The sequence below is a fragment of the Candoia aspera genome, chromosome 2 (genome assembly GCF_035149785.1).
Source record: "Candoia aspera isolate rCanAsp1 chromosome 2, rCanAsp1.hap2, whole genome shotgun sequence".
Taxonomy (NCBI): domain Eukaryota; kingdom Metazoa; phylum Chordata; class Lepidosauria; order Squamata; family Boidae; genus Candoia; species Candoia aspera.
Window position 1 is genome coordinate 156,068,342 of NC_086154.1, and position 26,428 is coordinate 156,094,769.

The window sequence follows — 26,428 nt, forward strand, 5'->3', positions numbered from 1 at the left end:
ATCTGAGTCACAGTGGGGCTGTCTTACTTTCCTACAGGATGAAGAAAAAAGCCTGCGTCACCGCCGGGGAACCTCCCAGGAACCCACTGCCCCTCTAGCAACTCCCAAGGGGCCTTAATGCTGAGTCTCTGTGACCAAATCTTGGACCGATCGTGAGGCCCTGCGTAGGTACACGGCCCCCGAATCACCTTCTGTAGGAAGTTGTACTGTCTGGCAGACACAGTCAAGAATCTCATGGGAGCTTTTAGCACCACCTGCTGTCTTAGAAGATGACCTGCTGGAACCGTTCTTCCTGGCACGAACTGTAGAGCATCGCCAAACAGATGCGGCACAGAACTGCCTGCCTGCCTGCGACAAGGTCCAGTTCTGCCTGTGTAAAAGGATGTGGAAGGGCTGGCCCTCATGCAGTCTTGGTACTTTCAGAGCTGGAATTGTAACCACTGACTTGTCTCTAGCTTGCTGTAACGTGAAAAAACCCTGAAGTGTGAGGGAGACGCAGAAAAGCTCTTTACTAACACAGCGTAGGAAGATGGTAAATGGTAGTAGTGCCCGAAAAGAGCGATTCAGAGTCCTATCATTGCCCTTGTCTTTTAACCACACCAAAGGATGGGATGTGATATGACACTGCCCCATAGTGGTGCCCCCATCTACCTCCCTGCTGCTCCTTGAGCTTTTCCACTCCAGAATTAGCAGTTATTTCAGCCCCGCTGCTGAACGAGGTGCAGAAGTCTATGTAGGCTCTGCATGGACTGACGTAGTCTGCTTCGAGCTTAGCCCCAGCGCCTCTTGAGTTTGACATTCGTAGCCAGTCAGGAGGGTTAAGCTGTGGGCTGCACTGACTGTTCTCTAATTGTTTTTGTTTTTTTTAATGAAAGAAGTGAAATTGATACTGGATTCATGATTGATAATCTCTGTAGTATGGCAAATTCTTGCAGCCTTGTCAATGACATGCAATTGCTGGAGGAGAGGGGGAGAGAGAATTTAAACAGGCTACTCTTTTCAGCCTTTCTGTCTCAGAATCAAGAGAACCAAGCAAAGCTTCAGTTATGTAAGCAGTTGAGTTTGCTCTAAGAGTGTCCTGCTGGACTAGCCCGCCTCAACATCCTTTCCAACTTACAGGCCAGAGGAGCAGATGATGAGGCTTTTTTAACTAAGCTAGTTTTTTGAAGGCACTGGAAACTTTGAAATAGAGGGGATCTGCTAATAACAAGCACATATATTAAGCACTGCTATACAGGAGAGCCCTGAGCAGAGGCCTCTTGGGCTCCCCTTGTTGTCACAAAAGACCTTGCACACACAACAGCTTTGTTTATGCCTCACAGATCCATACAAACAGCAGGAGCTTGGGGTATTTCTAAAATGTGGGTAGAGGGATATGTGAATGCAGGGACATTTACAAGGCAGAAACTAGAAGTTCTGAATGTCATACTCTTGCTTACACAAACCCTCTGAGGCTGGATTGATTGATTGATTGATTGATTGATTGATTGATTGATTGATTGATTGATTGATTTGCTTACTAGATTTATAAGGTCGCCCAACTCAAGCAATGTGATTCTGGGCAGCATTCAGTACAACAGAAAAATAATAGACCAGAAAAATAAACCCAAATAATCTAGAACAAACACTTCATATAAATATAAAATGGTGACAAGCACAATAATAATCATGTCCAGGAGATGAGCCTCTTATGTCTTCTCCATGCATCTATCCTCCACCTCCTTCCAGAGATACTGACTTGGATGGTTAGACCCCCCCCCCCGGTCAGAAAGGGAAGAGGGAGCGTGCTCCACAGGCAGTTGATCCCTCCCATGCACTCGCTAAGATAACGTCCACTTACAGCCTTTTGAGTGGCAGTCGGCAAGCGTTGAGTACTGAGCCAAAGGACATGGATGCCATGTTAAGGGTGAAGCAAAAGCAGTCCCACATCTGGTGGAAAGAGACTGCTGCTTCATTTCTTTGGCTACCCAGATAAATGAAGGTTGCATAGGCATAAGGCACACTTAGGATGCACAGGAGTGGATGCTAATTGAGTTCACCACTGCAGATGCAACGCCAAGATGCTGAGGAGAAATGTCTGTCCCACTGTATGCAGGTGGAAGGACAAGCCTGAAGCCCAGAATCGTTGAGTCAGGCAGCATACATGATGATGGTGGTGATGATACGTGGCAGCAATTGGAAAGCATGGCAGCCATCAGAGTAAGTGCAAAGGAGGTGGTAGTCAAGCAAATGGCCAGACTGCACACCACAGTGGAGCAGGGAGCAAAGGTGCAGCTGCACCTCCACACGCTGCTGCTGGCTGTTACTCATGAAACACACTGCTAGAAGAGCTTGCCCTGTTTTTCACTGACAAGGGAGCACTCTCCAGAACGCCCTGGCGCAGCAATAGGGTAAGACTGGGTGCAAAAGATGTCCCACAAGTGGACCACTGGTAAGGGTGAATGGATAGTGGGCATCATAGAAGGTCGTCCATATATCAGAGCCATGACGTTCCAGAATGGGCCAATCAGCAGCACTTCGGGATCACTGCTTCCTGTAGTGTAGTGAGAGTCAGAGGCTGTGTCAGGAACAGCAGCCTCTTGCCTCGGAAGGTGCGTGGAGGAACAACAGCAGTGTCCTGACCACCTGGAATACCAAAAATCTGTCTTGCTGGATGAGTTGGGGTTTTTTTTTTTTTTTGGTAATTATTTTCCCCTTTGCTGGGCTATGAAATCAGTTACAACAATAACAGAATGATTTGCCCACTGAACAGCAGACTTTGATGTATGACTAGCTGCATGTCATTTCAACTGGGAAACACGAAAGAGGAAAGTACATTTCAGCTTACTGCATGGATTTAACTCAACTGCCATAAGGGAACCAAAGAGCATCCTGAATTTGGAAGCTAATGGGGTTGCCTCAAATAAGCAGAATCAAACTCGATGGCTGTTCCTCAAACAAAGAACAGCTTCTGGGTCAGAATGGAGGGGCTGGCAACACAGCCAATGAGAATTGGGGCAGGGGAGGCCACACGGAAGGTCAGACGCTGCTTTTGTCCCAGACAGCTAGGGAAAAATTAATTCTCCATTTTGAAACTGACTCCTAAGGGGCAGATCACAATCTGCCCTCCTTTTTGGAGTTTTCCTCTCTGCAAAAATCTGTCTTGATTACGAGTTCTGGAGTTCAAGTAGCTCAAAGGCTTGTACACACTTTAAATACTACGTAGGACAGTCGTAAATATATTATGAACAATGGATCTGGAATGTTTTCCTCATGGTTTTGTATTTAATGTCCTGGGCCACAAAGTGGCAGTGGTCAGTTTGCAACAATAGAGTGCTATGGCCTCAATGTTGGCTGGATGGGGGGAAAGGATGGAGGTTCTCCACTCTTCCCTCTACAGTTAGATATTACAAGCCATTCTTGGTTACAGATACTGTTGCCACAGAATAAAAAGAAGAATGCTGGTGAAGGAGCTCCGTTCTCAGGAGGACAGACAGGAGCCGTGGGCTGAGATCTGGGATGCTTGGACAAAAGTGGGAAGAAAGCAGCTCCATGCTGGCTGGTTTAACCAGCATAACACCCTAAAATGTTGTTTGTGGCTTAGTGTTTCATGCAAATCCAGGGTATTGGATTAATTCTGTAAACCGTGGCTCACTTAACTGTGGGTCAGGGGAGGTGTGGACACAGCTACTGTTCCCTGGGCTCTTTAGAAGTGAAACAAGCAGGGAATGCTGGATTACCAGTTATTACCTTAGCCACTAATAACCACACTGAGAATGCCACTAGAAACACACCAGTGGGTAGGCTTAATTCCCATGAGGAGATTAGCCTCATTCTTACAAAAATCTCTTAGGGAAGAGTTAACACTTCCTCTGGGCACAAATGGAGCTTGAGGGTGATGTTAATGAAACCCAGTCCACTGTTCTTCACCTTTACTGATGAAGCATCTCCCAGGAGTTCTTTCTAGACATGTAGAGGGTCTCAGGTTGGGGAAAGAGCACCTGGAAGATGAAATAAGGAGGGAAGGAGAAGGACTTGCTGCTTTCATTTGGTTCATGGGAATATATGCACAGTACAGTATTATGAAGAAGAGTCCAAAGGAACAGAACTAGCCAGTGGTTGTAGCTGCCCATTCAGACCGGGCTTCCCAAACATGGAGCTGTGCGAGTATGCAGGGTTACAACTCACAGCATTAAAGGCAGTGTTGGCTGGTGTTTCTGGGCATTATAATCTCAGTGCAACCAGAGGGCACAGAGTGGGTAAGGCGGTTCAAGAACTGTTGTACTTTCCTCAGAGCAAGCTGCAAACACAAGCTTCAAAGTAAGGCATCTAGAAGACAACCAGGAAAAACCAGGTTGGAAATGCAAGGCAAGGAAAACCAAACTTTACCTCTATTGGGAAAGTTAGGCTTGGATGGCATGTTTGAATGTGAGCATTCAGTCAGCTGGATGGAAGAGGGAAAGGACGGAAGGCTGGCCTAGTGATAAGAGGGTGTGTGGTGAGCTGCCTGCTTCCGCCTCCATTCCAATTCTGGAGTTGGCTATCACCAGCAGGCCAAAGGGGGGGGGCTCTTGATAACACAGATGACATTTCCTGAGCAGGCCCAGGAGAGATGGTCTGTATGAGACACTGGCATTTCCCAACCATTCTGTTCACCCAACCAGGCTTCTCATCCCAGTCTGGTCCTCTGCTTTTCCCCCTACTGTTGCCTCCCTCCCTGAACACAGCCAACATCTACTCTTGAAAGCATTTGGACAGGCAGTAGAGACGCATCCCAAATTACTCTCTTGGGATGTGTGTCTATACAAGTGGATGCTGGTGCAAGGAATAATTTCTTAGATAATACATGGCAGTCCCTAATTACACCTTGTCTAGCCACGCTCAGTGTTTCAGGAAGAATGTCCTCTTTCCACCACAGAAAATTTCAGATCTCTGCTAGATTTTCTCCAGGCCTGTACTTTCCATTCCATACACATCAAACTCATTTCTCGATAAAAAAACGAGGTGCTCTGGATCCTATTCTAAAATTCCTGTAAGTATACAATTCTCTACAAAGACTAGGCACATTTAAGGGCAGATGACATGGCCCAAAACATAACTGCTGCTGTTGCCAGAGAGAGTAATGTCTCCAGGTTGGGGGCACCAGGAATTTCTGTGTTGGTTTTTTTATCTTTCTTACTGTTTTTGTTGTTTTTACTGTTACTTGTGAGCCACCCCGGGTTATGTTGCAAGTATATAAATCAAATAAGTCTGATAAAAGACAAGATGCATAAAATGCAGAGTTCCTTCCCTTCCTTATGGAATGCTCCATAGTACGGGCATAAGATAAGTTGCTTAAAGCTTCTATAAAAAGGATCATATAGGAAAAGAACGTGGCCTGTGCTGTTGCTACCTCTCCTGTGACTCTCACAAAGGCCTTGGGCAAAAGAGATTTTTCTATCTGCCCATCAACAGGAAAAAGATTAAATCCGGCCAACATAAAGGCCCAGCTGTACTTCAGCACTCTAAGACAGGAAAGATAAGAGGCACTATTCTTAGTAACCACTATATGAGAGTAACTGGCAATGCTTGGTGTAAGATAATGTAAAATTAGACATTGGTCTAACATTTTCCATCCATCACTACAGCCTGCTCATCCATCTGCTAGATCAGTATTGCTCTCAAAATCAATCCAATACCATCCAACAGCGAGGATGTCTAGCAAAACTTTACTTTATATCTGCAAGGGCACATTATGACTTCCACTGGGACCACAAAACAGAGCAATTACATTTGTTAGCATAAAATTTCTAGGAAATTTTACTGATTTTTAGAAATGGGGTAATTGCTTTTCTTTTTGCAATTTGTTGCAACTTTTAAAATTTTGGTGGTTCAATTTGTTCATTTTCTAGCTAAAGTCAGGGTTCCGTCAATCCCCACCCCACCCTGAAAACCCCCAACTCTATCCATCCCAGTGACTTTGTCACCAACTACACCCTTTGTGGCAATGTGTCTCCAAGAAAATTAAAGGGGGGCTCCTGTAAAAGGAGGCATGTTGCCCATCCATTGAGAATATGAATATAATTCATAAAAGCTAATGGTAACAGCAACAACTCCACACTCGCCATGCACAAACCCATACATCCATAGAGAGAATGTCATCATAACCAACATCTAAATGCTCCAATCATTAGAAAGAACTGCATGTGAACAGCCTTAAGGAGAACAATAAACTGCTGGAATACAGCTCCATGGGACAGACATGACTATCAAAAGATTTTGGAGGGAGGGAGCAGGCAACTTTGCTGGGGTTGGACAGAAGTGGTAGATGTCAATATTTACAACCAAAAAGGCTGAGCAATTCTAAATGTATTTTATCTGTCTCAAAGGAAGGCTGCTGCTTTACTGGCAGAATGACTGTCAATCTACGCAGCCTGAATAGTGGAGGGAAGAGGGAAAAATATGTTATATTCCCCCACCCTGCCCCCACAAAAAACAAAGAAAGAACTAGTGAGGAAATGACAGATGTGCTCATAGAAATTGCACAACTGTCTACCATTCAGAAAGTCTGCCAGCAGTCAGCACTCACATTTTGGAAACAACAGTGCCAGAAACATTACACCACAGATCCACCAGCAGACCAACCTGAGACTTCTGCCATTTTATGCAAGCCAACAACTGGCCCTATCTAAGTCTTGGACTGTACCTCCAGCCTCTGAATCTATGCTAAGCCCTGGGCATGGACTCACATGGACTACAATCATATGTGGCTAGTTACAATATTTATTGAAATATTTTTTAAACTCTGAAATACAGTATGCATGCACTTATTTATGTACGTTTATTTTTAAGTTCAATTTAGAACCTTCTCTAATTGTCCAATTTGTACTGATCAGTTCTGAAGATCTCATGTTTTGATCGGCAGGCTTGGGAGGATATACATGTTTTCCTGACCCACCAAATTGCCACTCATTACGTTAGGACACTTGGGCAGGCCCTAGAAAGAGCTTCCTTTTTGTTTTGGACCCTTAAATAGCTCCTGCCTCATTTCCTTCACATCAGCCAGTCAGTTGTGATGGGATCCTCCCACTTTGTGCGCCCAGAATTCAATCACACATTGGTACACGTATTACACAGCAAGTTTTGCAGAGGAGCATTTCTACAGGATGGCATCGTGGAAGGGACTCTATAGCAATGTGGATGTGCTTGAACATCAGACAGAAGTTCCCAAGGTCCATGAACCAAGAAGGTGGCCAGGTAAGTGGCAAGTATAATTCTTGAGAGCACCTGGCTCAATTGGATCTACTGAGTAGTGTGAGGTGGCAAACTCCAGTCCTGAGTTTGGGGACACCTCTCCACCACTCTTATGCCTACTCCTAGCTGTATATAGGATGGAGTTTCAAGGCGTCTGCCTCTTTCCCTGGATGCTTCCCCTCCACCATCCCATGCATATTTTTTCCTTTGATTTCACTCCCTAGCTTAGAACTTCCAGAGGATGAACATGGCCTACTCCCAAAGGCTTCTTAGAGTTGCTTAGCTGCCAGAATGCGATGAGTGATGAATTGTCCTCGGCATCAGCAATACTCCTGCAAATAACACGGGGCTGTATTCTCAGTCACTTCTCCCCTCCTCTGAAATATATTCTGCCTGAAATGTTTTGCTGCCCTGTCCCTCCTGGTCATTAGAAAGCCTGTGAGGGACAAGGCTACTATAATTATCCTTCTGGTTGAATAATTTCATTAAATGTGTTTTTGGAATCTTTGATTCCTGGTGTATATATGGTTATTTTATAATGAATGATCTTGGTTTTAATTTTTGATGATTAGGTATTTATTTTAACCCAAATTACAGATTTGGGAAGTTGTACACCCTCAGAGTTGGTCGATCAGAGCAGCCTATAAGACTTATAAATAAATACTTCACAATCCATTACACAGATAACGTATACTTGCCCTTCTCTTTTCCCATTTTTTTTTCTTTCTTCTTCTCCATATGCAGGGTTTTTTAAAAAAAAAAAACTCCATTGGCACCATCCTAACTGTATGGTTAACCAGATGTCTGTTAAGGGTGAGGAGAGGATTTTGCAAAACAGATAGCTGGGAAGGAAGGTTGAAACATTCCCCATTTACCCACAATGATCTCAGTCTAGGAAAAAGCACTCCTGAGTTTTCTGAAGAGCACAGAATCTTGAAGTAAGAGGAGGGTGAGCTGGAGCAAAGAAGACAAACCATCTCTGGCCTTAGCAAGGAAGCCTCTTCATGGCCACTGTTAGGGGGGCAGATTATTTTTGTTATGGGCATCTGAAGCCCAAGTTAGGTAAGCAAGAGTCCACTATGACATGAAAGAGGTTGTTTCAAATAAAGTTGAATGCGAATCTGAACTGGAAAAATAAGTGGCCACACCGGAGGTATCAGAAATATCCATGTTTCTGGAGAAACATTCAGCCCATGAGATTGGGCTGAATCTCAGTCCAAATGTGTTTCTTGTACAGATGAAGGCATGTATCTGGAAAAGTTGGGATAACAACCAGCTGCATCTTTGACCCAATTTGTGCAGCACAAAGCAACAGAAGACGCCGATCACATTCTGGTTTGGGATCCTCAATACTTAATTATGGAAGAATATTAATATTAATCATTTACTCTTGAGGAGGGTGGGACCAAAATAAAAGTATTAAACAGAGATGCCCTCAGCTAAGCTTGGTATCGAGTTGATGTAAGATCTGACACTGGCCAGCTTACCTCATCCAGCATTATCTTAAGGAGGAAAAAACTGAAGGGGGAAGTAGAAATCAAAAACTAGTAGAGTAGCAGTAGATCTAGCTATTACAGAAGAGACAGGGTTATTGCCAAAGCATTCTCTTTCTCTGATCTCTTCTTTAAGGCTTAGGGGAGACATTAGAGGGCTAAGGGAAGTCATGATAGAAGTCTTCTATAAATGAAGGGCAAAGTGTGTCAAAATATTCTCCCTGACTCCTGAGGGTAAGACAAGAACTAATGGGTGGAAGCTTTACAGCGAGAGATACAAATTTGAAATAAGGAGGATTTTCCTGACTTTGAGAACTATTAAGCAGTGGAACAGCCTGCCTCCTGAAGCTGTGGGTGCTCCATCACTGGAGGTTTTCAAGAAAAGTCTGGATGGCCATTTGTCCAGAATGGTATGAAGATTCCTGCACTGGGCAGAGGGTTGGACTAGAAGACTTCCAAGGTCCCTTCCAACGCTATGATTCTAATATGCAGAATCTTACTTACCATTTCTTCCAGCTATCATATGTTGCATGAGCAATGTGAGATAATTTAAAACTTCGCAAAATTGCAAAATGTTGATGTCAGGATACCATTTGTGACTTTCCAGGTCACTGAAGGGGGTTGACTTCATATGAGTTACTGACTATTCAGCACAGGTTCCCTGCAACATTAATAGAAAGTTTCCTGTTGATTGTAGTTGATAAATTATTAATAAGTAGCTTGATTACTAAGAGCCTCATGTGATGCAGAGTGGTAGGCAGCAGTACTGCAACCGAAACTCCCCACGACCCAAGTTCAATCCCAGCAGAAGCTGGATTCTCTCTCAGGTAGCTGGCTCTCGTCGACTCAGCCTTCCATCCTTCCGAGGTCAGTAAAATGAGTACCCAGCTTGCTGGGGATGGTGACGACTGGTGAAGGCAATGGCAAACCACCCCGCTCTATAGTCTGCCAAGAAAACATCGCGAAAGCAGCATCCCCACAAAGGATCAGACATGACTCGGTGCTTGCACAGGGGACCTTTCACATTTCATTAGCTTGATAACTAATAGGCCTTTCACTTGTTCTACAATAGATGGCAGTAAAGGGGAAACTTTACTCTCTCTCTTTTCCTTTTTATTTTTCATTACAAAATAAGAAGCAGGCAGAGAACTTCCTATCAGTGGTAGGAGATACGGTTGTGGTCTCAAGAATTCTTGCTAGTCAGTATTGTTCTGTCTTGGCTGATACGTTTGTCAATCCCAAATGCCCCACAACTTCTCATGGCTTTGGTCTGGTCTTCCCTCCATGAGGACAGACCAGTAACACACAAATGCAACTGGGACGGTCTTACTATAATCTCCTTTTCCTCCCAACAGACTCCAAAGAGAACCCAGAGGTGGAGAGTACCTATGAGCCTATTGACCCGGCAATCAGACTGGAGGGGAAAGAAGCAGAGCCACTGCCTGCAGATTGCTCTCCAGGTAGGGAAGGACCGAGGCCAAGCTTCTCAGGAAGGTCCATGCACAGGAAATACATTATAGGAATAGGCCAAGCCTAACACCTAGCTAGCTGCGTCCTCCTACCAGGAGGAGAATCCAAAAGTATTTGCCACCTATGTGTCTGTGTGTGTACCTGGGAAGAAAGGCAGAAGGAAGTGACCTCAGACAGACAAAGAAGGGGCACAGAATCAATCCTTCCCTCTCTATCTGTACTCAACTGCCCCCTTGTGATCAGTAGGACATGAGATGCTGCCATTACATTTGGATTTCCAACACAGCCAACATGGCTTACATTAAGGGCTGCAGGGAAGGAGTTACAACTCCCTGTTTTGGACTGCTTCCTTTCTACTGGTTTGATTGTGTTTAACTGGCAGCCTCACCATGCTAGATTGCCCTTGCCCCAAGTTTACATATGTTTCTTTTTTGGTTAGTTCCTATTGTGTGTTTATTTATTTATTTTATTGCTTTTAAAATAATCACAGAAAAAGAGAAAAGAAACAAAACCCAAAGATAATTATAATGCGAATACATATGTTCTCAGAGGAAAAAAACAATGCATAAAAAGTGCTTTTAAAAAGTGAAAAAAGAAACAAAGCACATCATTATAACAATTAACAGTTACAATTCTTTATATACTTATCTAATATAAATATTCCTAATATACTGTACTTATATAACTATCATTCTTTTTAACCTACTGTATTTTGCATAAATGAGTTCCATATTTCATTATACTTGTCCACAAAAAGTCTACATCTATAGGCTCGTAAGTGTCAAGTGTAATCAGGTCTTCAATCCACTGAGTGAATGGGGCCATATATTTATCTTTCCAATGCTGCATTATCAGTTTTTTAGCTGTAGTAAAGGCACAGAGAATCCATTTACAGTGTCCAGTTGTCAAATTCCATGTACCGGATATGTAATTCAGGAGAATATTGTCCTCTGAAAATTTTAGCTTTTGTCGCATAGTTATATTTTTATAGTCCTCTATTTTCTCCCCAAACTTAGTAAGTACAGGACATTGTAAAAAGATGTGTTTTAAAGAAGCATTATCCTTATTACATCTCCAGCAAAATGCTGCCTTAGTTCTTTTCTATACAAACATAATGGAGTCCAATAAATTAATATTATTTTTTGTTGTATAAATGAAAGTTTAAGGTCTTGCCATAGACGTTAAGACACTCCCCCATTGTCTAGGCAATATAGGAACCTCTAATTCTTTATTCCACTCATTTCTTAGCATCTGCATATCAAAGTGATTTATCGATAACAAATATCTATAAAAACTAATGGTAGGGGGTTTAGTTTTAAAGGATTTAACAGATTGTTCCAATATCTCAGGTGCCTCGGAAGCCGAAAATGCTGCTGGTCCAAACAAATGTTGTAACTGTAAATATTGCCATTGGGTTACATCTGATAGATGATATTTATCTCTTAACACAGCATATGTTAAAAATTCATTGTCATTGTCAATCAGTTGGTCCAAAGTCGGTATCCCCACTTCCATCCATATTTTTCCATATCACCATCTTTTTCCCAATTTTTAATGTTGGGTTTCCCCATAGAGTCAATTTAGCATGGGAGAAGAGGTCAGATCTTTTTTTATTAGACATTACATTCTATAACTTCCTCACTGATGTAATTTTTTCCAGAGATACTAGAGTTCTAGGGCATTTAGATCCTAATACTTTCTATCCAACCAAAGGTGCTATATGTGTATATTCCAAAGTTGCCCAAATTGGAAAATTAACACCAACTGTTGGCTTCCTGTATTTAATACTTGACAATAAGTAAGTATGATGATATAGCTCCAGACTCGGAAAACCGAATCCTCCCTCATTAATTGGTAACTGCATTTTCTGTAAAGATATTCTTAGAATCAAAGAACCCCATAGAAATGTTCTAAACAAAGAATTTATTTTCTGAAAATAAATATATTTTCCAGATATATGAACTGGAACATCTCAGAATATAAATTAGTTAGTTAGTTTCTATGGTGTGTTAAGAGTGCTGTCATTTATATATGGCTTACATGTTTTTGATAAAAAGGTGTATTTAGCACAACATGTATGTATAGAAAGATATATTTAGCAAAAGGCAACAAATCAGTAGAATTCATTTTAAGCATTTTTTTTCCCCAAAATGTTTGTCGTATGGGACTGAAAGGGCAGTTGCTGGGGGAGCAAGAGCTACTCAAATTCTCTCTCTTCTTCACAGCATGCTGGAAATCACCTTTCACACGCAGAGGTGGCCTAGTAGCTGGTGCCGCTGTGCTGGCCACATCTGTGTCCCTGAACGTGTTGCTGCTTGCTCTGGGACTGGTGCACTGTAAGTGTCCTGCTGGGTCTCCAAAGATTGATGGGTTATGAGAAGGACATCCATGCAGCCACCAGCCTATTCTCTTAGAATCAGAATATAGAGGTGGATTCAGGAAGGCTACCTGAGATCTAGGCTCAGATCCACTGCTTAGTGGTAGGAGGTAGAGCTCCTGCTCGGCTTCTGGAGGGGGAAAGCCTGGAGCACTTTGTGGCATTTCCGGATTCTCCAAGATGGAGTCTCCTTTCTTCTCCCTTTCACCAATTCAGAACCTATAGGAAGCAGCAGTTTCATGAGAAGAATATTGATGAAGCCACAGAGTCAATTGCTGTGTGTAGTTTCTGATAGCCGCAGAGGTACCCACTGGAAGCAAAATAGCTAGTTTAAGCTGCCCATGGTACTCATTGGCTCATATTTTCATGTCCATTTCAAACCCTCCCTGTAGGTGCCACTTACTTCTCTATTAACTGGTGTAGTAACCAAAGCTACGGATTGCCAGCATGGGGCCCAGAAACATCACTGTATCTGCAGATACTTCCCTTGGTGCCCAACAAGTTTCTTGCCTAGTCCCACTTGAACTTTTACTTTAAAAAAATTAAAATTGGGAAGCAAAACAAAATCCCAATATCCAATTTACCTTGTATTTCCAAGATTCCCTTTGTCCCCTACAAAAAATGATGGTTGCAGCTCAATGCTTTATTGGGAAGTATGCTCACCTACCCAGAAAAAGGACAAATAGGCATAGTAAGAAGAATCTAATGGGGGAGGAGTCTAGAAACAGTTGTGTCAGATGGGATCCAGGCAAATTGGTGCTTTCCCACTGATTATCTCCCCCATGGCAGCCATTTTGAGAATAGACACAAAAGCAGGGATTTTGTGAGAGACCCCTACCACTCTCTCAGAATTCTAGCTATGCCCATTGGTCTGAAAAAAGTTGGGAGTCTCTGGATTAAGGAGTTGGAACAGGAACAGGAAGACCCAGATTTAAATCCATCCTCAGCCATAGAAGCTGATGGCCTGACTTTGGGCCAATCTCTATTTCAGCCCAACATGCATCACAAGATTGTTATTGCAGGGGAAAAGTGAAGGAGAACATGCTATCTATATTATTTTGAGCACCTGGAGGAAAGCAGGATAGAAGTCTAATGTATGAATAGCAAAAATATGCCTGACTTCTTTAAAACTGTGTTACAGACCATTCAACCTTGAAGTGCATCAAAGCAAGGCAGCTTTGCTTAATTTGGTTGCATGCTTGGTTCTACTCTAGGAATAAGAAAGTGCTCCATATTAAGGCTGAGCTGTGGTTCTGCATAATGCGGTTGGGTAATTTTCTCAGAATACAATGACCAAAGAAATAGCTAAACCTAGGAAGGGAGTGAAGCCAATTTAGTGGCCTGCTAGAACCACTGAAATGGAGCAGAGCTTATAACACAGCTGAGAAGCTGGCACAGAAAAGGAAAATTATCTTAGATAGCTTCAATGAGCATGTCAGAGAAACACAGGTTATTGATCTTACACACTCAGCCCTCCCAAGCATAAAGAATCACACACTTAGACAGATTAAGTTAAGAAGTAAAAAGAATCTTACTGACTTTATTCTTTGTTGTTCTGTTACATCCATCTTGGTGGAAAAGATGAAGTTCCTTTGTTCTTCTTTTCTTTCTAAATACATAGTTTGCCCTAAACTCTCAGCCCTACAGCTGCCAAGAGCTGCGTGGAAGAAAGAGGCTGAATTCTTCATCAAGGCCCGAGCACATGGCCCTGATGAAGAAAGCAGCATCTATGCTGCCTGCTAGATCGGTGGAAAAAGGGGAAAAGAGAGAGAGAGAGGAAGTAGGAGTGGCAACAAACAGCTTCCTCAGAGTTGCATTGTGGGATAACTCAATTTATGTGCTAATTCACATGCTAATGAGGCATGCTGGATTTGCCAGGACTTCCAACAGGGAGCACCAATATGAGCAGGAAAGCTGATGATGCTTGCATCCCCTGTTGAATAAAATGTGATACGGCCCACTCCTGAGAAAAGCCAAGGGAAGACAACACTTCCAAACAGCCTCGTTTGGCAAATGCTACTGTGCCAGTGGCCTCAGCACTGACCTTTGATCTGTAGCTCTGAGACTTGTCTGTCTGTGTATGCCCAAACAGATTCTAATATGGTTGCTACTTTGGAACAAGCACACCAAGAGAACAAGCAGCTGCAACAAGCAGGTTAGTATCTTGGGCAGTTGGGGAAGATGCTCATGAGCGCAAGCTTTGCTTTGTTCTCAGAAGCTTGCAAAGAATGCCAATATAGTCTTTCCATCTTCTTTTAACCTAATTTGCCTCTCTTCCATGATAGTATTTCACCACTCCTACCTTTCTTGCAAATGTTCCTTTGATATTTTTGATCTTTCTAAAATAACTCTTATGATTTTCCTGTTTGTTGGCATTGTCTATTGATAGAGCTTTCCTTGCACTTTCTTGTCTGATGCTGGAAGTCTGCATGGCATGATCTTTGGTTGCCCCAGTTTTTCAACCTCCATCTTTCCCTGGCAATCTGACTCAGGAAGCTACTTGGATCTTCTCTTCTTTGACATCCTGGAAATATTTTTCTACTTCAGTTCTCATGAAGTCTCCTATCTCTTTCATAGCTCCTGCAGTTCTCTTTTGCATACCTTAAGTGCAGGTCAGAGTTTGAGGGCATTTCTACTCTTTTCTACTGTTCTAAGTTTAACCAATATTTGACACCATTAATTCATGGTTGAATTAGATTTCCCTACCTGCTATTCCCTGTTTCCTGTTACATAGTCAATTTGATTCTGATATCCATCCAGTGATATTTAGGAGCAGACTGTGCTTGCCTCCTTGCATTTTGATATTTACCCAACCCAAATATTCTATTAACTTGATGGCAATGTCATCTATTCTTCCACCTGTAATAAATGCATAAATGTATATAAAATAATCACTGAATATCCACTAATTCTGACAGGTAAAATCCTGTTGTTTATTATTTAGAAATGAGCCCATATGTACCAATGTCCTTGTGGAGTGTCATGGCCACCCCATTCCTTTATAGCAGAGTTTCTCAGCCTCAGTAACTTTAAGATGTGTGGACTTCAACTCACAGAATTCTGAGATGCCAGAAGCCAACCTTGCTGGCTAGGGAATTCTGGGAGTTGAAGTCTACACATCTTAAAGTTGCTGAGGTTGAGAAACACTGCTTTATAGGGACTCATGACCTGGATACTATAATCTGATTTAAAACAGCCCATTCTGGTCTACCAAAGCTCACCTAGTCTAAAAACATTCCATTTAATATACTTCATCTCCACTTTGCCAATCTCAAGTTTCCTTGATTCATGCCTGCTGCATTCCATATTTCAATTGTTTATGTCCTTGTACATCAAGAAATTTCTTTTTCAATATTGGCACTATCAGTGACCAGCATTTCTTGCAGATCCCATTGGGTTCTGTCATCACCTCTAGATCTGCTTGGGGAAGCTCAGTGTTCTTTCCCAGTAACTAGAGCTGGCTGGGGAATTCTGGGAGTTGAAGTCCATATATCTTAAAGTTGCCAAGGTTGAAAAACACTGAACTAGAGGAATGCCTGCCAACTTGGGTACAGGTAGTCCTCACTTAACAACCACAATTGGGACTGGAATCTTGGTTGTTAAGCAAAGTGGTCATTAAGCAAATCTGACCCAATTTTACGACCTTTTTGCAGTGGTTGTTAAGTGAATCACTATGGTCATTAAGCAAATCATGTGGTTAAGTGAACCATGTGGTTCCCCACTGATTTTGTTTGCCAGAAGCCAGTTGAGAAAGTCGAAAATAGCAATCACATGACCACAGGATGGGGTGATGGTCATAAATGCGAATTGGTTGCCAAGCACCCAAATTATGATTATGTGACCGTGGGGATGCTGCGATGGTCATTAAGTGTGAGGATCAGTCATAAGTCAGTTTTTCAGCACCATCGTAAATCCAAACCATCACTAAACAAATAGTTGTTAAGAGAGGACTACCTGTATTCCATCATCTGACACCCAGATTCATTTAAATGCTACAGCCATGTTCATATGGTTTTTACTAGCAATGATACAAAAGTGGTTTGCCATTACCTTCTGGGTCTGATTTTGGAATTCCTGCTGCTAGATGGGTTGTTTTCCCTCATCCTGCAGAACTCCACTTATCCTCAACCCTGTTAGGGTAGCTTCTTAGCTTCACCTCTTGCTGTTTGACCTTATCATCAAGAGTGACCTTGTCAGGATCTTGACAGGACTTCCATTTGCCACCAGCAATGCACTCAAGGTCACTAGTGCTCTCCTGTGCCCTCTGCCATGTCAAGGTGGTAATTCCTTGGGAGGGAAACAATTATACCAATTTCCTAAAGAAAGAATTTAAGCAAACTAATATTTAAGTAGTATGGGACAGTTCCTTTTCTTCACTGGAGTATTTTTCAGAACTAATACCAAGAGAACTGCAAGCAGAAAAAGGAACATGTGTTTTAACAAATAATTATCTCCTTTTTAATATAGCTCATGAAGACCTATATGCAAAACTTCCTGTTCCCTACTGTTACAAGACTCATCTGGCTGGCTGTTGTTAGATTCAGGTTTCATATTCTTTGTTTAAAATACGTGTTCCTATTTCTGCTTGCAATTCTTTTAGTATTAGTTCTAAAAATTGCTCCTGTACTGCTTAAGTGTTATTTTGTAGATTTTTTCTTTAGGGAGTTGTGAATCTCTTATCTTATTGTAAACAGCCCAATGTTCTTGGAATAGATGGAACAGAAAAGTTTGTACAATAAATTAACAAACAAAGAAAACTGTGTTAGAAACATCAGTTATTCAGACAGTGTTGAAAATGTAATGAAGTGGTTGCATCTTAAAAGGAGACAAGTTCTACTTGATCATGGCCAGATTAAGTAGCGGCAATCTTGTGGGTCATTGCTCCAGATCCCATCTGCTGGTCGCCTTCAGCTTCAAATGGTCTGAAAAAAATATTTAAAAAGTATTTTGCTCTGACTATCTGAATAGTTGCATAAAACTGACTCTTCATATCTATGATTGATGAAAAATTGTACATAAATGTTTAAGCATTTAATATTCTATTGCATTTCATGTTGTGTGCCATTAATTTCTTACAAGCAATCACATTAGTATGATGTTCTTTAATAGCTGGCATGTCAGGATCTAAAACTGTAAAGAGGTTTCCTCCAATTTCAAGTATGCCTGTATCACACCCTAAAAGGAAGAAAGAAAAAAAATCGCAATTCAAAGTCAACAAGCTTTATTTGGAGTAGGTCTACTGGGATTTCTAAGAGTAATTGTAAGCTTTTGATCATTTTCAGAAGTCATTCAGAGTTGAACTGTTGGGCCCTCCTTTCCTTTGGGGCTCGTTTGATGATGCTGAGTAGAGACCTAAGTTTTTCTCCCCCTTTTTCTCTCTCTTTCTGCCCTGGCTCCTGACTCACCCTCTGTCTATCCCTCTTCCACACTAACTCCGCTCCCCCTTCCAGTACCTGAACCCTTCTTACTATTCAGCAAGGCTCACAATGCTTGCATGACTATGAAACAGCCCAACTATCTCGTCCAAGCGTCCTGTGACCGTGATGTCCCAACCCAGCACTTTCAGCGGCTCTCCAGAGGCCTCCTTCGTCATGTGGCATCACAGCTATGTGTGGAAGCCCACGGGGCAAAAAACAAGGTAGCTATCCTTCTGAAGCCCTGCAATGCACAGAGACCACTTCAACACTGGGAGTGCCGTGACCATGATCTCCTGGCCCTTCAGGGCACAGATCTGTACTTCAACTATGGCAAGAGTGCCCGAAAGGTGGCAATGCTGTATAGCCAGAGTAGGCACTGGAGTCGCTGGCTCATCTATGGAACACACAACAACATCTGCAGCAGTGAGTCTCTGCAACACCTCTCTTCACAAAGGCTTGTTCATTTTATCCAGGAAGGAAGTGTGTTGCTGCTTGGATGCTCTAGGCTGACTGAGATCTGACAGCTAAAGCTACTGTTCATGTCATGTCTTACCCAAGACGTGGTTCATGTCTGCAGCTATGATCTTTGCTTGTGGGCACCTTGGATAATATAAGGCTCATCTCTCTCTTCACAGCAAGGAGCAGATGCTGAAACTCAGGGATACATAGTTGGGACTGTGCATATCATTTCTGAAGGCAGTGCCTATCCTGTTCTCATCACTCTGTGTTGCTAGTGTTTACTTAGTTAACTTTAATTGCTTTCAAATTAAATTAAATCAAATTTAGTTTCCATCTTGGTCCCACCCAATTTCTGGGGTGTAGCCAAACACATCACAAAGACCAAGTATACACCTTGGTCTGAAACCTATTGTGGGAAATGCATCCTTGAGGACATACTTCACCAAGACTTTTTATGGAGAAAAAAGCCCTTTTTCAATAGTAGAGGTGGGGGATATGGTTTCCTTACAGATGAAGAATAGAAATATCAGAAGGTAGAGAAGGAATTCCTAATCTGCTCAGCTAGGATTTGGAGAGCGCGGTGAGGTATTCTCAGAATGGTTGACACGCCCAATCACGAGATATTCATAATTTTCCAGAAAGCAAATTTCCCTGGTTAAGGCACCCAGGAAGCCTCCTATCCCTCCAGCTTTACTTGGCGGGGCTGGTAGACACCCTTCCAAACAAAGCATTAAGCCGCAATCCCACCACCCTAAGTGGCTGTGTGGCTATGTTAGAGTGCAGCCATTGTATGAAATATGGATTGTGTTGGAGGCAGGTGCCCAGTATGGAGGACAGGGGCTGCACTTCTTTTTTTAATTAAAATAATCTTGTTAAAAATCAGATGAGGCAGGGAGTCTGGTGGGGGCCAAAATAGCCATTAGAATCTTCCTAGCAGCAAAAGTTCTATTACACGTGCTATAATTAAAGCCATTTAATTATAAATCTCTTTGTCTCTCTGATACCACTTAAATCTTATTCTACCGGGTATAAACTGGTCTGCCTCATGTACAATCAGAAGAATAGAACCTGTTGGGGTTAGAACATCTACCCCTTCAGTCAAGACACAGCACTGACCTGCAAAGCCAACCCTGGACTGAGCTCTTTTGCAATTATTCAAATCAAGGTCTTTCCCAGAGATGGTCAGCCTTGAAATTTAAGCCTCCTTTTGGTTTAATGTTTGTGTTAATGTTTGTGTTATCTCCAGTTGAGATAACAACTGTATTTTTTTCAGTCCATGCCCACCACCCTGCAATCATTGTGATTATATGTATTTCTTGCACAATAATTAGAAGTATAAAGGGCTAATGCCAAAGTCTCTTACCATCCCAAAAGATTTAGACTAATCTTTTTGCAAAATGTTGGTGTTCCCATGTCAGCACCTGTATATACATTTGCGCTGGCAACAGAGGTATGGCACTTGAATTTGGAATTCCAACCAGGCAGAGCAGTTTATGGTTAACAGAGTTCATAGAATACATTTCCCACTGAGAGCACTTAAGATCTGAATCAATACTAAGGTGGCAATATGTTTCTCTCCTTCTCAATCCAGCTTGCAACCCGTTTTCAATGGATTGGACCTTCTTTCAGGGGAGCTACTACTTTTTTTCATACTCTCCAGGAACTTGGGATGTGGCCAACCAATCATGCACCTCCATGGGATTCCACCTAGTGATGATCAACAGCCTAGAGGAAAAGGTAGGAGTAGCCAGATTATCAGAAATGTGGGGAGAATGTACTGCTAAACAATTTCATCTGGGTGCTGGTAGCCTTCAGCAAGCTTTTTAGCTCCCATATGGTAAATATAGTGCTCCCTGAAAATTGGCCTTCGGTGGTCTATAAAAGTTAAGAATGTATAGCTAATTTCAGACTGCCATGGCAGTGATGTCAACAGGACATGACTTTGGCAGAAGTCCAAGTTCCCACTCAGCAGCATGTACAGGAGTGTCCCCAAGCAGGATTAGGTTATCACATTCTGAAGTTATGCACCAACTTCTCTCAATATGGCAGTTTCCCAAATGAGTAGACTTCAATTCCCAGAATTCTCAACAACAGTTGAATAGAGAATGTTGGAAGTTGGCCCACATATCTGAAGGACATTCAAGTTGGAAAAGCCTGTCATACACAAAATCTAAAGGATGGTCCCAGTAAAAGATTAGAGTCTACAATTACCTACAACTTCACAGTGTTATAAATAACCACAACAGATCATCAATATATCCATATTCCTGGAGCAAGACACCCTTTGAACAGTCACTCACGCCCTGGTCATCTCCCATATAGACTACTGTAATGCGCTTTACATGGGGCTACCTTGAAGAGTATCCAGAAGCTACAGCTGGTCCAAAAGGCCGCCATGAAGGTGATTTTAGGTGCTTCAAGATCAGCATATATAACTCCTTTGCTCCGCGAGTTGCATTGGTTGCCAGTTTGCTTCCGGGTCCAATTCAAGGTGTTGGTATCACCTTTAAAGGCCTACATGGCATGGGGCCAGGTTACCTAAGGGACCGTCTCACCCCCACTACATCAACCCGTCCCACCCGATCATGCAGAGAGGGCATGCTATGGACCCCATCTGTAAGAGAATTCCATCTGGCAGGGTCCAGGAGGTGGGCCTTCTCTGCAGCAGCTCCCGCCCTTTGGAACATCCTCCCCCCGAAAGTGAGGTTACCCCCTCCCTCCTGGACTTCAGAAAACAGCTGAAGACCTGGTTTTGCCGCCTTGCCTGGAGTGGGAAGGGAAGAGGAAGAGCCATTCTTGGGGCTGGTTGGTTCCCTAGTTCTGCCAGGACTGGTTTTATCCCCTTATGAGTTCAATAGGATCTGCCATGGCTTGGATTTCATTGCATTTTATATTTATTGATTATTGGTAGCATTTATGATTTTATTGAATTTTAAATTGTTTTTATTGTGAACCGCCCAGGGTCCCTCATGTGGGGGAGATGGGCGGTGATAAAAATCTGATAAATAAATAAAAATAAATAAATAATGTTTTTAGTAGATCCAAGCTTAATAACTGCTCTAAACTGCATGATCCTAGGCGAGTTTTGAATTAAAAGTATTTTAGCTTAAATGAATGTCTGCTTCACTTCTTCAGGGAACTAGAAATAGACACATAATTCTGGTCTAGAAGTTAAACAGAAAACTTCTGTTTAAATACGAATAAATTTAAGATGGGAAAATGTTAGGAGTGATGTGTTTTCACTAGGAATTTCAGCTTGTCTTCTGGACTGGTTCTTGCGTAATACAGCTGCCTTCCATAAATGCCTCAGAACAGCATTTATAGCAGGCATGACCTAGCCAGCAGTAGACGACAGCAGGCTCTTTAGGACATTCAGGGCATAGTGGATTCCTAGCAGAAGGCAGAAAGAGGAAAGAGGCAGAGGGAGGGAAGAAAGGAAGGCAGGAGAACATACAAAGGAAAAGTGACTGTGGTCCAAATTGTTCTGATTCTAAAAGGCAGACTCTAAACATCAGGTCACAATGCCCAGTAGGCTAGATGGAACTTAGCCCGATCTAGCTTTGGGTTTTTCAACAATTAATTGTGTTCATGTATTACTTCCTGCTCTCAGAATGCGCTTTTGTATTTCTATTATGCAAAACAAGTATTCTTTTATGCAGTGTGGAAATGTTCAAAAATTGTAAATATGTGCCACTACCCTCTGTACATTGATACAATATTTGATATTTAATGTACTTGATTTGAACATAATTTACTTTCCATGTCTGCCCAGTGATATTTGTACTCTATTTTGGGAAAGATCCTTTAGTCTGGGTGGTAGTCGGGGTAGAGGTAGCACAGGGAAGAGCAGAGCTTCTTCCTGCTCGCAGAGGGCAGAAACTAATGAGCCTCCAATATGCCATTGCAAGAAAGTCCACCAAGATCATTTTGATGGTGGAAAGGGGAAAAAGGATGTGTGCTCAGAAACCTACAGGTAGATTGGGAAAGGGATCCACATGATCCCCAGAAGAGGAAATGATGTCAGCCTTGGAATAGGAATGTATCATTTTGCTCCCATTGGAGAGAAATTGTAGAACGGAAGATTTAACTTTGCTGAAGGGTGTAAGTATCTCATCATGTGGGTTGGACAATCTGTTGCTCCACTCTTGGATGGGTTCCTGCTTCTGTTACTCTTGATCTCCTGGCTGTCCTGCCAGTAGGTGGAACCCAGACCTAAATCAGAAGTTGACAAAATTTGATGGTCGAGGGACACCCTGAACACAGGGGAGGGGGTGAGAGTCATGAGGACAAGGAGCAGTAGATGGGCCCATGTCTTTCCCTTGGGCAAAGCCAGGATTTTCTTTTTGCTGGTTTTGGAGGGGAGTTCTTTGCTTTTAAAAAACACATGAAACCTGCTTTAGAGCTTAGGCTATTAATTGTCATGGGTTTCTTGCCTAAAACTGGTGGGGAACTGCCAAAAAGTTTTTATAACTGGGATCAGAGAGAGGTAGAGGGGCCACAAAAACATGTTTCAAGGGCAGCAGGACCACTCCTGACCTAGAGAACCATTGTGTGCCTTTACTTCTCTTAACCTTTCCAAATGATTTGATTCTTTGAAGGAGTCAACTGAGCTAAATCACATGAGTTTGCATCCTTTTCAGTATGCCTCATGTATTGGATTAAATGCACTAATACTAGAAGTTTTCTGCCATTAGCAAACCAAGCTGTTCCATAAAACGTATCTGCCTTTTTTTTTACAACTGATGGCATCAGCTGCTGTACTGGAATTTATTCTGTGTGTGTGTGTGACAGGGCCACATTGCAACCATCATGAAGGCTCCTTCCTGCTGGATTGGCCTTACTGACCAGGTGCTTGAAGGTGACTGGAAGTGGGTGGATGGGACGCACATAGAACATGGCAACAGGTATGCTTTGGTGTCCAGATGGTTTGTCGCAGGAGCTCAGCTCAGGCAGAAGTTCTGAGGCTAGCCCTGTAGTCTGCTGCTTGGGTTCTCTTAGAATTGTGAGATCCATTCAGCGGGCTGCCATTCTAGCTACTGTATTGACTCCTTGGTGTCTCTGAACATGCCCGTAGTGTATTCAGGTGCCAGGCTACCCATATCGCCACTAGATGACGCCCACCAACCTTCAAAATAATACAAGTAAGAAGACTTAACAAAAATTTTAAATGGGTGAGATCTCATGAACTTTCTGTGTTCTCAGTTGAGAATCAATAAACGTTGGCTGTTTTTATTTAAACAAATTACTTTTAAAAAAAATTATCAAGGGGTATTTGCACCACTGCATAAAATTATGCAGTAGTGCCCATCTGAAGGTGGCTGATCCTCAGATACCGCATAAGCCTATGCATGCTTACTCAGAAGCAGGTTGTCCTTTATTTAAGGGAGCGAACTCTCCAAAATATAGGTAGTAATTTAATGTATATATTTTCTAATTGTCACATTTATGTCTAAACATCTTTCTCCATAGAGCTCACTTCAGTGACTGCTTCTCTGTGAAACAGATTAGCCTAAGACAGAGTGATTTCTCCAAGGAAGTTAATTCATTAGCATTATAGTTAAATAAGAACTTGAAGCTGTATTCTTCACATACCGGTTGTATGTCCATTTTTTCAGCACTGCCATAACTTTGAACGATTGCTGAATGAATGGACATAAGCCAAGGACTTCCTGTAAGGGATTCCAGCTCTTCCCTCTTTGATGGCTTTAAGAGAATTGAGTCCTTTTGGAGGCCAGGGACAGACCGGAATGAGAAGTTGGGGAGGAGTCGCTGGACCAAAGCAGAAAAGAATGGGGTTCAAGAGGTTCCCAGAATTAACATTGCCTCAGAATTAACATGGGCATTTTCAGGAAAAAGAAAAAACCAAAAAAACCAAAGCAAGGTTTTGTTTCAAGAGTCCATTTAATTTATGTAGAAATAGGTAGATTAGAAATTCATTTTGTTTTTCTTGAGTGATTATGCCCTCTATATGTATGTATGTGTGTGTGTGTGTGTGTGTGTGTGTATATATATATTTATATTTATATTTATATTTTAAATTTCTGTGCTAGTAATGCCGGCTTTTTATGACAATCCTTAGGTTGTGCATGTGGTATTGTCTTTCTTTCAACCCTCTTATGATCTATAAGGTTAATTTTGGAAATTTCCATCCATCTCTTTTTCTATTTTATGGGACTCAGTGGCAAAGAACAAGCCAATTACAACAGACAACTGCAATCTTATGGTCCGACTGAGCATTGCAGTTCTTCTAAGATTTTTTCCAATACTTTATTGAAGAAATATTGTTTTGTCAAATACAATATATTTAATTTCTCTAACGTTTGATTTTGTTTATCTCTTTTGAGACTGGCCTATGCCCCAAAGAGGTCTGAAATCCCCTAGTCAAGTGCCTCAATACTACAAGGCCTCTATTTTTATTTTTACTTTTACTTTTCTGTCTGTCAGAAGGGCACCACAGTACAGGTTGTGGGGAGCCTTTTATCTCAGGCCAAGCATGAGGGAAGGTGCAAGGGGAGGTGGCCCTGGAAAATAGGTTGTGGCAGCAATAATTGAAAGCAGGGCCAGGGTGTGTAGACCCATAGGCTGTGTTTGAGGCCTGTAGCACTTCACCCTACAGCTACACATATGAAGGTAATATGGTATATTTTTCTTGGGCTTGCCTTCCAACGTTTTCAAATGGAAAATGACTGCAAATGACATTCTAAACCAGGATCTCTCTCTCCATCCCCACCCCCCTCTCTCTCAGCTATTGGCATCAAAATGAGCCTAATGGTGGAAAAGTTGAGAACTGTGCCTTGATGCAAAACAGTCTGTGGTACGATCACCAATGCAAAGAGACCTTTCACTGGATCTGTGAGAGGAAGCTTTAGTTCAATGGAGAAGTCTCACCAGCATAAGATTACAGTACATCCGACAAGCACAAAAACTAGAGGCTGAACCTATGCAGATTCTAGCAGATCAGCACTGCTATGTAACTTCTATCTTTTCCCAGTCAGAACTGTATATGGAAAAACTAAATACTTGCTTATTTCACATAAATATACTTTTCTTGCTCTGCTTGCAGTTTGTAAAAAATTGAGTGTTCAATAGTTTATTCTTTAATAGATACCATATAGGCAGTCCTCAGTTAACAACAGTAATTGGGACCGGAATTTCTATCGCTAAGCAACATGGTCATAAAGCATGACATCACATGAGTACACCGCTTAGCGATGGCAATTCTGGCACTTCCAGTTGCCATCATTAAGCAAAACTGCACCACCATTAAGCGCAATCTTACTTGGTTGCCATTTGCAACCTCCTGCTGGCTTCCCTATTGAATTTGCTTGTCAGAAGCCAGCAGTGAAGGTCACAAAGAGCAATCACGTGACTGCAGGATGCTGCCACATCTTAATGGTGAACTGGTCGCCAAGCACCTGGATCACAATCATGTGACCACAGGGACGCTCTGATGGCTGGAACCTCAAGGACTGGTTTTACGTACCACCCGTTCAGTGCTGTGGTAACTTCAAATGGTTGCTGGACGAGTGGTTGTTAGGTGAGGACCATCTATATTTTGACATTTTCTGCATCAAGACATATTAAATTACTACATTTGATTTCTTTGCAGCTCAGTGAAACTATCACCTATAATTTCCAAAAGGCAGCTCTTGAACCTGTAACACTTTAACACAGCTTTTCTCAACCTTTTGACCCTGGAGGAACCTTGAAATATTTTTCAGGCCTCTGGGAACCCCTATACATTCAGGCTCAAATACAGGCCAGAAGTTACAAAATTATTATATTTGTTTCATGTATAGGCCTGTATTACAGACATTAATGGTGTTCTTAAATTAAAAATAAAGAATGAGACTTACCTCTTTAATGCAAAGTTGCCTGAATTTGAAATAATTTTTTAAATAAATAGTGATATCCCAGGGAACCCCTAGTGACCCCTTGTGGAACCCTGGTTGAGAAACCCCACTTTAACATGAAGGAGGATTAATATTTTCCAGTCAAAA

General features: G+C 42.2%; 2 protein-coding genes across 11 annotated transcripts in view; both read left to right on the forward strand.

The window, feature by feature from the left end:
• The window catches only part of PNPLA6 (patatin like phospholipase domain containing 6), a 64,808-nt gene extending 63,921 nt beyond the window's left edge, over positions 1–887 (forward strand). For 8 of the 9 annotated variants that reach the window (XM_063294472.1, XM_063294471.1, XM_063294476.1 and 5 more), the window contains one exon: positions 38–887. In XM_063294472.1, coding sequence (XP_063150542.1) covers positions 38–118 — 81 coding nt within the window. In that variant the 3' untranslated portion in view covers positions 119–887. The remainder of the gene's footprint in view (positions 1–37) is intronic. The other variant, XM_063294473.1, reaches the window with a different exon arrangement.
• A 5,991-nt stretch (positions 888–6,878) lies between these two features.
• LOC134491027 (C-type lectin domain family 4 member E-like) lies at positions 6,879–25,487 on the forward strand. Of its 2 annotated transcripts, XM_063294489.1 has the most exons (7): positions 6,879–7,215; positions 10,061–10,165; positions 12,401–12,511; positions 14,645–14,707; positions 20,089–20,165; positions 23,220–23,332; positions 25,174–25,487. In XM_063294489.1, exons 1-7 carry the CDS (start codon positions 7,125–7,127, stop codon positions 25,295–25,297), a joined length of 684 nt encoding a protein of 227 aa, XP_063150559.1. In that variant the 5' UTR covers positions 6,879–7,124; the 3' UTR covers positions 25,298–25,487. The 2 variants fall into 2 exon arrangements, with proteins under 2 accessions (XP_063150559.1, XP_063150558.1); XM_063294488.1 differs by lacking the exon at positions 14,645–14,707 and having other exon boundaries at positions 20,020–20,165.
• Positions 25,488–26,428: the final 941 nt, after the last annotated feature.